At 36.2% G+C, this 13260-nt stretch overlaps 1 protein-coding gene across 1 annotated transcript in view; it reads left to right on the forward strand.

Moving 5' to 3' along the window:
* OTUD4 (OTU deubiquitinase 4) overlaps positions 1–13260 on the forward strand; it is a 36313-nt gene extending 23053 nt beyond the window's left edge. The window contains exons 14-21 of the mRNA XM_034401399.3: positions 957–1116; positions 2936–3074; positions 3406–3455; positions 3541–3621; positions 4545–4674; positions 6322–6573; positions 7587–7627; positions 8327–13260. Of these exons, the coding sequence (XP_034257290.2) occupies positions 957–1116; positions 2936–3074; positions 3406–3455; positions 3541–3621; positions 4545–4674; positions 6322–6573; positions 7587–7627; positions 8327–9508 (2035 nt within the window). The 3' untranslated portion in view covers positions 9509–13260. The remainder of the gene's footprint in view (positions 1–956; positions 1117–2935; positions 3075–3405; positions 3456–3540; positions 3622–4544; positions 4675–6321; positions 6574–7586; positions 7628–8326) is intronic.

A 13260-nucleotide genomic window follows, 5' to 3' on the forward strand; every position in this document is an offset into this window, starting at 1 on the left:
GTGACTTTCCATGAGTTATCACATATAATATCCCCTCAGTATACTTTTGTAAGAATATATTACTAGGTGATGCTTAATCAAAAAAGCTGACAGGAATGGGAAGTCAGCATTTTAAATTTTTATATTTCTGTAGTCATTCATCTTCCAGAACTGCTGAGCTTTGTGTCATTGCCATCATGTATGGAGGAACATATATTGCAATATTGATACATTGATGTACTTTTTGAATAGGATTATTCTTCTTGGATTTTCTATTGAGAAACTAAATACTTTCAAAGGGCGGCATAATTCAGAATATTAGATTTACCCTTTGAATTAGCAGAAGTTTAAACACAGGTTTTAAACAGTAATATTTTTGCTTTAAGTGAAGATAAGTTTCCAGTGATAAAAAGTTTAGATTAGTTTGAAATGTAGGATTAACTTTTGACCCAGCAATTTGACAGATCAAAACAATCAACGTCAGATGAAGCACCATTTTGCTACTACACATTGTACATGCAGTATCCAGGTAGCAGTTTCTAAAAACAAGACCAAATGAATATTTGAAATGCTATAAAAGGATAATGGAGGGGCATGATGGCTCAGTGATTAAAGATGCTGAATTTGTTAACTGGAAATCTGACAGCTAGGGTTCGAGATCCGAACTCCGCACGACAGAGTGAGCTCCTGCCACTTGCCTCAGCTCCTGCCTAACTAGGATTTGAAAGCAAGCAAATGCGAGTAGATAAATAGGTACCACTTTGTTGGGAAGGTAACAGTGTTCTGTGCATCTTGGCATATGGTCATGCCGGCCACATGGCCATGGGAGTGTCTTCAGACATTGCTGGCTCCCTCAGCTAAGAAATGGAGATGAACACCGCCCCCTAGAGTCAAACACGACTGGACAAAGGAAATCTTTACTTTTTAAAAAGGTGATGAAACTGTTGCAGTTTTAATAGATGTAATTTCCCCCCCAGAAAAACAGATTGTGAGACTGTGCAAGAATTGGACCACCGAAACAAGAATTGTAATGTTGGTCTTTCTCCAGAGGAACATAAAGAGAAACAAGCTATAGATGAAGTTAATTCACTTTATGAAATCCAGTTCCAGGATGAAGAAGCTTTCCCTGCACTTTTGGTATGTGTGCTGGGTGTGCCATTGGGCTGTATGTATTCTGGACTACAGTACATTATTATTCTGTTCCAGTGAATACTGAAAGAGACAGTCTGTCTTTCTCACAACTGAAATATTACCTGATATGTTTTGCTTTGTCAGCTGAATCTGTTATATACTATGGCACTTAAATAGTACAGACCTGTACCAATCCTAAGATGTCTTAATAAGATAAACCAAATTCTAAAAAGTCCCCCCCCCCAAAAAAAAACATGGGAGTCCTTCAGACAGTGTTGGCACCAGCATCCGACTTAATTAGATACATATTGGAGGCCAGTGCATCTAAGAGCTGCACAGCTTATGTAACTATACTGGACAGCTCTCCCTTATTAATGACTTTACACTCATCTTTAATATCCATGTTAAGACTTGGTGCCGTTATTAACAGTGCTGGCTCTTAGACAGATCCAGTGGACATTGAGATATCAGTTTGATAATCAGACAGATAAGCGAGAAGGGTGCTGGCAACAATATACTCTGCATTTCTAAAACTAGAAATGGGCCTGCCGTTAAATATTATCATTGTTTCTTGGTTAAGAAACACAAAGGAGATTGGATAGGTATACTGCTATTCAAGGAATACATACACTAATACGTTCTACTATAGAGACAAAGAAAAATCTTACACTATAATATTAATAATTCACTAGATTCAACTGGTCCCTTAATTTGAGCAGAAATTAGTTTTCAGATATTCATTACAATGAAGTTAAATACAGTAAAGGAACATAGCCCACAACCTAGTCTTCCTGGTTTTGTTCATAGGCTGGACACATTCAGAATTTCATGGTATTTGTCTGTTCAAGTAGTATTTTTGTTTAATAAATAGTATTTCCACATGTTCCTCATTCTGGCTTTAAAAATCAGAGGGACTTTTGTGATGCAGAATGTTTGCTAGGCTAAGAAAGAAAAGCACTTCAAATTGTAGCTCTTCAGAACTTGACCATTGTGCAGATAATTAGACTTTGAGTTTATATATTCAGAACAGGAATAAATGATTTGGATTGGGACTCGATACCAGGACGTTCAAAAGGAACAGTTACTCATTTTGAGAATGTATGTTCAATAATTCATTCTCACTTTGGAAAAGATTACCTGACTTGGATTTTAACTAGATGATCCATCATTTCTTGGGTCATTATTTCAGAGATGTTTCCTTACCTAAATAGATAATCAGTGATTACGGGCAAGTAGTAAGTAGTGAGAGTTAGAGCAAGTTCTGACTTTCTGCTGGCTTTCCCATTGATTTTGCTTGTGGGAAGCTGGCGGGGAGTGTTGGAAACCATGATCATGTGACGGTGATGTGGCAGTGCTGCAGCAGCCACAACTTTGCCCAATCTGAAGACCCTTTAAATTTCAATCCTATGGGACTAATGGGTCACAGATTTTGGAATCATTCTTTAACTTATTCCTTTTAAGATACCTTGATTCAAAAATTGTTGCCTTATGATGCACCATTTCACCCAAATGAAGGTGACAAACAGACTGGAGAGTTTTAATAATATATAAATTAAAGCAAGAAGATAATTTTTAAGCCTGCCATTCTTAGCACTATTATTAGGACACAACATCTGAGGAATCCTGTTATTTTTCATAAGAAAAAAAAACAGTGAAGACTCAGAATTAATTTTGCTAAGATTACCTCATCTTACTGGGAAGTTTGGTAAACTTATTATGGGAACATATTAACCTAAATTTTGATTAAAAGCACTTCGTGGCTCTTGTGACCAGGACTTTCATATAAAATTAGGAGCTCTCTCAGGTTCATATTCAATTATTTCAGAATACACCAGTGTCTCAAGTAGCTACACAGACTATTGAGACCTCTGCGTGGCAAACATCCCAAGTTCCTAATGGGAGAAGAATCGGCAACATGAAGGAAGAACAGGTGGCAAAAAATAAAGATGCAAAGGATGAGAAAGGTATGAACAAAGGCAGATATTGGGCTTTCTTTGGATTGACGACCAATATATTTTCATATTAAAGAGATTAATATATTGTTCAATAAAGGAAATAACATAGTAAAAGAATAGCACAAACTGGAGGGTTTGGAGACCCTAAAATCTTGGTGTATTTTCAGAGCATGGATGAATAAACCTATGCCATCTAGATTATTAGATTTCAGGTTCCTGTGTTGTTGGTTATATTGGCTAGAGATGATATAGAAGTTCATAACACCTGAAAGTTGCAATATCTGCTTTCTGATATTCTGTGATTTCATTAATTTTGCTGCTTTCTTACACATTATTGCAGTGTCTAATCTTGAGCAGATTCTTGCAGATCAGAAGCTGGATCCCAGAATGGTAAGCCTGTTGCACTATGATGCATCCTGATCATTTTCTTCTTTTGCAAAATGGATACCATCAAGTGTTCCTTTTTAATTTGCAGGACACGAAGGAGGATGTAGCTGTTGCAAGTATATCATCTCCCTCAAGCAATGGAAATATTCATTCACTGCCAATTGAGCAGGTAAGAGATGTATGTTTAAATTTGTGTGGTCGTTTCAAGGGAAAGATTACGTTACTTGAAGTTTGTCTCAAATCTTGAGTTTTAAGCAAATTGCTAAAATTCATATTTCTTTTGTTGGAAACTTGAATACAATCCATTAAAAATATATTGCCAACAGTCCTGTCAGAATTACTAGAATCTGTAGAATGTGAATTGTTCACTAAAGATATGTGTCTTGATTAAGGATATTCAGTATGTCTAATGAAAGGTACCAAGATCCACAACATCAGGCGTTTGTCAGCCTTGTAGCTTTATTGGATTTCTGACATTTGACAAATTCAGCACTGTTCGGTGTGAAAGCCTTTGGAGTCAGTTAAGCAGAGCAACTAACCTGGTCTGCTCTCAGTTCAGTCTGAAAGCCAGTTTATTATAGCTTTATACAATCACCTTGTTCAAGGATAGTAATAGTGAAGGTTTATTTCTTTCCTGCTACATGTACATTTTCAAGGAATTGGCTGGATGCTGGAAAATATATTCTGATCTAATCAAATAGAATTCTTGTTTTATATTTTTCTTGTGGAGCAATGAAGCATGGAGGAAGGGAGAGTGAATATTAAGCTACTTCAAACTGAGTTGCCCTCACTAAAGATGGTAGGACTGTGTAATGTGTACTGTTAATTTGCCTTACAGTAAGGATGTTGTATATGCAACTGATCATGGAATGCAAATGTTGTCAATGATATTTTGCGTGAAGTATACTTTGGTCCATGTTCCCTGCATACTTCCAAGAAGGCAAGACTGGTTCAACTCAAAGAGACTAAAGAAAGAATTGGGCTATAAAATTTGCAAAATTAATTTTCAGATTTTAAAACTGAATTAGATTGTTTTCATTTAAAATATATTAAATGATTAAAAAACGTTAAAAGTCCATATTATTTTTACAGGAACCTTTATCAGGTATAAATGCTACCCCATCTTCAACTGCTCCTGAAATTCATTTGCCTCCCACTGTGCCTTCTGCACCAGTTGTTGTGCCAGCTTGGTCAAGTGAATCAACGGACTATGGATTAACAGGTTTGCAAGAGGAAAAGCCTTTTAGTCCCAAACTGGTTTTGCAATAGAAGATTGTTAGTACTTTTATACTAACCAATATTCAATATTCAGAGGCCAAATTAAAGTTACATGTCCATGTGTGTGTGTGTATGTATTAAGTGTGTAAGTTTTCTTAATATTGGGATTTCTTATTCATTTAGTTATATATATTTCTGCATTCCACATGCATTCATATAATAAAAGTAACCATAAAAGTAAGTCAGAAATTATTATCCATAAAGGCCATAATATTTAACAGCTGAAAAATCCAAGTATTGCCCATGCTATACTTCATTTCACCCTCTGCTCTGCCAACATTCTGATTCTTGGGGACTTCAGTAATAGCTTTGATTGAATTTGTACTTTTCTCTGCCTGCCTTGGACAATTTGAGAACAATATATTCTCTTTTCAGTTGCTTGCTTGCTTGCTTGCTTGCTTGCTTGCTTGCTTGCTTGCTTGCTTGCTTGCTTATTTATTTATTTATTTATTTATTTATTTATTTATTTATTTATTTATTTATTTATTTATTTATTTATTTATTTATTTATTTATTTAAATTTATATGCCGCCCTTCTCCCGAAGGACTCAGGGCGGCTCACAAAAGGTTAAAAACCGAAGGACAATAAAAATATAATTAATTTAGCATAATTAAAATCCCACAATTTAAAACCCATATTAAAACCAACTAAAAACACCCCGCAGATCAGATGAGTTGTTTAAAAAGCCACGTCTTTAGGTCCTTGCAGAAGGAGCGGAGGTCAGGAGCCGTTCGGAGCTCGGTGGGTAAGGCATTCCAGAGGGTCAGCGCGCTCACCGAGAACGCCCTCATCCTGGGCGCCATCAGCCGACATTGCTTGGTCGACAGCACCCCGAGGAGGGCTGCCCTATGTGAGCGCGCTGGTCGGTGAGAGGCAGGCAGTAGGTGCTCCTTCAAGTATCCCGGGCCCATGCCATGAAGGGCTTTATAGGTAAGCACCAGCACCTTGAAGCGGATCCGGAGGATCACTGGTAACCAGTGCAGCTCGTGCAGGAGAGGTGTAACACAGGAGTAATGGGAAACTCCCGTAACAACCCGCGCAGCTGCATTTTGGACCAGCTGGAGCCTCCGGATGCACCCCAAGGGCAGCCTCATGTAGAGGGCATTGCAGTAATCCAGGTGAGAGATGACAAGAGCGTGGGTGACTGTACGAAGGGCATCTCTTCTAGGAAAGGGCGCAATTGGCACACAAGGCGAACCTGCGCAAAGGCCTCCCCAATCACGGCCGTCACATGGTCAGCTAGTGACAGCTGTGAATCCAGGAGGACGCCAAGATTGCGAACCCTTTCTGAGAGAGTAAGCAACTCGCCTCCCATCACAAGTGATGGGGCCACTAGATCAGAGGATGCAGGCATCCACAGCCACTCCATCTTGGAGGGGTTGAGTCTGAGCCTGTTCCTACCCATCCAGACCTGCACCCCCTCCAGGCATTTCGACATCATGGAAAGAGCATCCCTAGGTTGGTCAGGGGTGGAGATGTACAACTGGGTATCATCAGCATATTGCTGATACCTCACCCCGAAACCACGAATGATCTCTCCCAGATGCTTAGATTGATGTTAGTTTGTGTTTCTCTTTGTTCATGTCTTAGGTGTTCCATCCCAAATTCCTGTGTCCACTGCAACCCCTGGATTAGATTCAACTCTGAGTCAGGCAACCTCCAGTCCAGTTGCTGCCATTCCAGTAACACTCCAAACAGTTAATCAGCCTTTAATACCTATGCCTCAAACACTGAATCTTTATCAGGATCCCTTGTACCCTGGATTCCCAATTAATGAAAAGGGGGAACGAGTTATTACTCCTTCATATTCTTTGTGTGGTACAGGAGAAGATCTACCAAATGGTAAGAGAGATGTCCCTTCCTTATCAAATGAAGATGTGTGTGTGTGTGTTGACAGCAGTAGGAAATGCTGTATATTTTTTAGTAGTTTCAACTACTCAGTCATTTCTGACTTTTGGCATCTTTATAGGCAAGTGCTCTCCATGCTGTATATATAAAACTCCATAAAAGTGGAACAAGCATGAAGAGGATGGCTATTCTAGGAAGGAAGTTGTCTCATCCTGTTATCTATTTTTACAGTTTAACATAAGAATAAACGTTAGTTGAGAAAAGCTAAATTTTCATTTGGTAGTTGAAACAAGTTGGACAATAGAATTCTGATGATAATTTACTTCCTAAGTATTTATAAATAAGGAGTGGAGAGCAGCTAAACATTTAAGTGATGTGTATTTTATTGGATAGATTAGATCACCAAAAGTCTAAGTAAAACTACTAGAGAAAAAAATTAACATGCTATATTCCAAGCTACTAAACTTTATTAGTTTATCCTTAATGTCTTCTTCCTTTACTCCAACTGTTACAGTAATGAGCATACAGTGGAGATCAATCCTTGTAAGTAAGTTTAGGGTACATTCCACTTCTAGCAATATATGATCAGCTTGATCTAGAAAACAATATACTTTACAAATGAAACAATGATGGACAATATGGGATCTGGAACCATTATGTATAATATTAAGAAAAGATATATTCTGGAGTTTGTGAAAAGAATCAAAGCACTTTCCATCAGTGATGTGTACAAGATTGTTGCTATTTGTGAGTGCTTAACTCTTCATATCTCCCATGCCTTTATTTAAAAATACTATAGAAACATAAATTATACTGTGATTATTTTATATAAAAGATCATGTTATTTTTGAAGAGTTGTGTTAATTCTTTATTTTTTTCTATAATGTATTGATGATAACACATCACAATATAATTAAAGCTTTAGAAATATGAACACATTTTGATTGCTGAATTTCTATGTTTTTATATACATAAACTGAACAATATTTTTGTTTCTTTTCATGAAGATAAAAATATCCTCAGATTTTTCTTCAATCTTGGTGTAAAGGTAACTGTCAACATTCTCTGTTCTGTAAAATTGTGTGAAAAGCCGAATGATTTTTAAAGTATTGTTTAAAAACGGTAATATTAGAATAATTAGCTGAGGGTATGGCAAACTAATTATTATAATCTCACTATAAACCCAAGGTTGTGAACATATTTAATACTCCTGCCTTCTATTTTGTCCACATAACTCAGAGAGATTAATTGGGCTAAGAAGGACTGATTATCACAAAGTCACCAGTCAGCTTTCATGCCTAAAGGAGGTATAGAACAGTCTCTTGGTTTCTAGGACAATACCTTAACCACTATACCAAACTGGCTCTACAGAAGAGCTTGCCAGCATTCTACAAAAACGTCCCAAGATTTTGTTCTACTTCTGGCTTACTAAATTAAAGTTTTCCAATATATATTACAATAAAAAGAGTGATTGATCTTCTCAGCATAGCTCCCATGGCTTTTCTGCATGTGTGCCCATTCAGACCATGTGCTATTGGATTTTTGATGCTTTTCTTAATAGTTGGTATATTTGTAATAAATATAAAGAGTACTAGTAATTATTTATAAGACCACATCTTCAGCCCAGAACAATTATTTTATGCATGGAATAAAACAATGCATTAAAATGTAATAATTTGTAAAATAATAATCTGACCTAATCTACTTTTAAAATGTAATGAAAATTGTCTTTGTTGCATTTCTTCAGGCATACAGTTGTCCCATGTGGGCGCCACACTCCTATTTGTACCCTCTACATCAAGCTTACCTGAATGCCTGTAGAATGTACCCAAAGGTGCCAGTTGCAATGTATTCTCATCATCCTTGGATGCAGGAGATACCTTTAACTCAGAATGAAAATGAACAAATAGATGGATCATTCCATGTACCAAATGACATCAGAATGGATGGACAAAGTCTGCAGACTGATAATATGTCTTCACCAATACCCCTGTTTATACATGCTACCCAAGTGCCTGAAAGTCAAGGACTTGTCTGCGTAGAGTCTGAGAATCCAGCACAAGCATTAGATGCTGGTTATGAGGAGTCCCTAGGAGGCAAAAATATATTTGCACAACCTCCATTTGGGCAGAATCCATTTTTAGGTTCTGTACCACTTACATCAGTTTTCCCTCAATTTTGGTATGGATATCCTGTTCCAGGTTATATTGAAAATTCTGGATTGAGGCAAGTTGTCCCACAGGAGGCCAAGAGAGGTGATATGGTCTTGCCTGTAGAGGAAACGTCCTCAGTTCCAGTTGCTGAATGTGCCGAGCCACTTCAGAAAACCAAGGGTGAAAGAAGTCTCCAAGGCATAACTCTCCCTAAAACTGCCATCAAGAATGAATGTAATATCCTAAATAAAACCTCAGCCCGAGTGCCTAAGGATCAGCAGACCAGTCCTGCTATCCCACCTGCTACCCAAACAAAATCTCTACTCCAAAACCTCCCTCCCACAGAAACGCAGGACATCAAGAGACAAACATCAACTTCAAAATCAGAATTTAAAAATGTTCTTGGCCATAAAGAAAAGGGTAACAAGTCTAATACATTTATATCAGCAAGTGGGGAGGAAAGTAGAGTACCAAGGGCAAGGGAAGAGAGCTCTGAAGATGAGCATGAAGTATCTGATATGCTTAGAAGTGGCCGATCAAAACAATTTTATAATCAAACTTATGGTGGTGGTAGAAGACCTAGAAGTGAAAGGAGCTATCTACCTGGGAGAGGAGGCTATCAGCATCCAAAAAACGAGGAACCATGGAAAGGGTTGCCTACTGGAAATAGAGGGGAAGGTTCGCATTATCACCGCAATTTCAGAGGGAGGCCATATCGGAATGAGAGGAGAAGGTCAAATATGGGAGATAGTCATCGAGGGCTACAGATGTCTTAGCTAACAAAATCTAGACATTCAGCATGCATATAAATGCTGAGATATATGCTCAAGGCTTATATTTTTGCTTTTATTAAAGATCAGAATATTCTTTTTGTTTTGTCAAAGGAAAGATGTGGGGCCTTTCAGAAATTTAAGTGTTTAGGTATTATAACTTGGTAATTGATAAAAACTAATTTTGCTTTATTTAATTTCTAAATACGATTGTTTTAAACATGAAAAGTGTCTTTTTGTTTGAGTTTTATTTTTCTCATAAAGATTTAAGTTTGTGATAGAGAAGAAAAGAAGCTATAGTGAAGATACTGTGGTTATTTCATACCTGATAGCGAATGATGCACCAAATACACTGTATAGCATAGCATATGTGTTGAGTCTAAGGACTCTCAAATCAGTAGACTTATTTTTGATATGCTTCCAATCCAAAACTTTTCATCTCAAAAAAAACTTGTGAAACTTGAATGTGTGAAATTTTATTTTGCTTTACTTAAAACCTTAATATTTTTTTTTTTTGCAATCACTATTTTTGTGTCTTAAGATGGTTTACTGAGTTTTTATCCATAGTGGTAGTGTGTGCGTGTGTGTATTTCTTGAATTATTTAAAAACAATCAAGAATCTCCATATATCACGTGGGTAGTATGCTGTTTGGTGAATTCTTCCAAGGAGTCCTAATGCAGGAATGACTATAATAGTGCCTATGCGAAAATATGTATATAAGACAAAAGTAGATGCCGTGCATTTCCAAAATAATTTTACACCTGTTACAAATGAACTTTTAAGATAGTTTTGCACTGAAAATTTCCTAAACAAACTATGGGAGAGATGCCTGAAATAGATTAAACTGCATTTGTCTTGCACTGTGGGTTTATTGAGGCTTTTTTCTTTTGTTGTTGAACATGTTTGCATTGTTTTATAAAAAGTGTGATTTTTTTTTAAAAAATAATTTGGTTATTATAGTGTGATTTCTAACTTCACAGTCAGTCTATTTGCTTTCCTTTGGTATTGCAAACCATTTTTTAATGTCTAAAACCAATTTGTGTACAGTTGTTTCTCTCTGTGTGCGTGTATCTGCATGGTGTGGGTGTAAAATGTGATAGTTATTTTTACCATAACTTTTTTTGATCAGGTGAATTGAGTGATACTTGGTAAATTCCCTTAATACACACACACACGTTGTATAATTAAACATTTGCCTTTTTTGATATAGATTTGAACTGTTGGCTTATGCATCTACTTCTATGTGTACTATATAACCAGAAGTGACTAAAGTTTGGGAAACTAATTGAAAGTTAACTACTGGTCCCTGAAACATGAAATCTTAAATAAATGTTTGTTTAAAAAATTACCATTTAAAAAACATAAAGCAGTGGCTACTCAAAATTTTGTCATCAGCTGAAATAATTTATGCATTGAAAATTCAACTAACTTAGCTCTTCTGTCCCTTGTTCCAAAATAATACAATCCCCCCCCCCATGCTAATTGCTTATATACTTTCTTGAATTTTTCCTGAAATTGATGATAGCCTTCCTTAATTTTCATTGCAACACCATCCCCAAATATACAGTTTATCTGAAGAAGCCAGTGGTGTGGCAACTATAAAAAAGGGATAGTGCCATTATAAACTATCAAATTTTAACTTCAAAATTTTAACATCATTTTAACATCAAATTTTGATCCTATCAATTTATATTCTGACAAAAAATGTATTACAGGTTTATTTTTACAGTAGATAAAATATACAAATGAAAGGTTGCAATTTAAAAGAGACAAAGCTAAACTTTCTCTTGGATTATCAATGAATAAAATTACTAGTTAAAACTTTCAGGAACTCATGTCACATGGTATTGATCTGAAATGTAGAGACATGTGCAGCATCATCTGAAATGGAGGAACTAGCCTAAAAATAACCTAGAGAGAAATTGGTCCCTTCAAAATATATTAAAAGTTTGGGATAATTTATTTATAACCAACAGCAACCAAAGGATAGTAAGGCTAAAAACTCAGGGTGTGTGTCAGTTCTCAGATATTTGCTGTCCAATTTTTCATATGGCTAAAAATATTTTTGTCGTGCGAAGGCTTATTGTGTTCATTTAATTTTGGCAAAATAAATTGGGTATATTTGGAGCCTGTTGCAGATAGGTCTTCGTTTTTCACAAAACAAATTGCCAAATACCTTTTATACAACATTGAGGACTGGGTAATTGAAAAGAACTTGCTACTCAAAGAGCAAACTGGATTTAGGTTTGGTCACTCTACCATTCATAATTGTTCTGTTTTGTGTCATCTGATAGAAAAATATATAGCTAAAGGGAGTGAACTCTTTGTAACTTTTATAGACCTTACTGCAGCATTTAATTCAATAAATGGGCGGACCTTCTTTGGAAGAAATTTAAGAATCTGAACATTGAGCCCAGACTCATCTCTTTAATTAAGGCATTATACTCAAAACAGGAACACATACTTCCTTAAGAGAAAATTAATATCAATAAAAGGATCAGACAAGGATGTATACTGTCTCCCATTTTGTTTAATCTGTATATTAACAATATCCCAAACTCCATTCAACGGATATGCATATGCCTAAAATTAACATGTAAACATTCTGCTTTACGCAGATGCCATAATATTGATGCCATATATTCAGGAATAGGGTTGAGAAGCCGCCTGTGCAGATTTTCTTCATATTGTGCACTCTACCTGAACAACAATTCTAAAATTAAGGTACAGGTAGTTCTCAATGTGGAACCATTTGTTTAATGATCATTTGAAGTTACAATGGCACTGAAAAAAGTGATTTATGACTGTTTTTCACACCTTTGACTTGTAGCATCATCAAGGTCATGTGATCAAAATTTGGATGCTTGGCAACTGGCAGGTATGACTAAATTAACTGCGATGATTCACTTAACTGGCAAGAAAGGTGGTAAAATGGAGCAAATCTCACTAAACTATCCTGTTCAACAGAAATTTTAGGCTCAATTGTAAGTTGTGGACTATCTGTAGTTGTTTTGGGGAATAAGTGGATCCAATTGGAGCTTGGATAGGGAACATAGAGATTAAGTTGTATCTAAATTTAGTAGTTTTTTCTCCAGAAACAGGTTCCTGGCTCCTGCATTTTAAGAGCTACAGCTTTAAAAATGCCATAAGGCAGCTCACCAACCATAGATACTTGAGTCCTCTATTTCCATTCATAAAGGTATGTAACAGGAAAATAGTTCCAAAGATCGCATATGGCACAGAACCATGGGAATATATAAATGCCTCCTTATTGGAACATAGTCTATTATCTGAAATGTATCTTAGGGTGAATAAGTCTACACCAACTCCAGACAATGGACATATCCTTTTTGAATGCAAGTTGTACTCTGCAGAAAGGGCTACTTACATAGATTATTTAAAAGCTAAAGAATACTGGGACACGTAGGATAAACTCTTTGCAGGGAATGAATCTGCACATCACTAATACAACTACATTCTTTATATCAAAGGCTATTTTGAAGAGGATGGAATATTTAGATCAGTCTGTAGATGTGATGACTTATTATGAACATGTCCTATTTTCTTTGTATCTATTGTACATATGTATTTGCTTTACTGATATAAGTTCTATTCACAAAAGGCCAAAATGAAACGGATATGAATATGAAATTTACAACTGAATTGTAGAAAAGGAGCTTTGTATAATCCTTTATTTACAAAGACGTCTTTGTGCAGACTAATCATGACTTTTCCTCCAATAAAAAATGGTACCTGC

This window comes from Pantherophis guttatus, chromosome 8 (assembly GCF_059756535.1).
Source record: "Pantherophis guttatus breed Tessera chromosome 8, ASM5975653v1, whole genome shotgun sequence".
NCBI lineage: Eukaryota > Metazoa > Chordata > Lepidosauria > Squamata > Colubridae > Pantherophis > Pantherophis guttatus.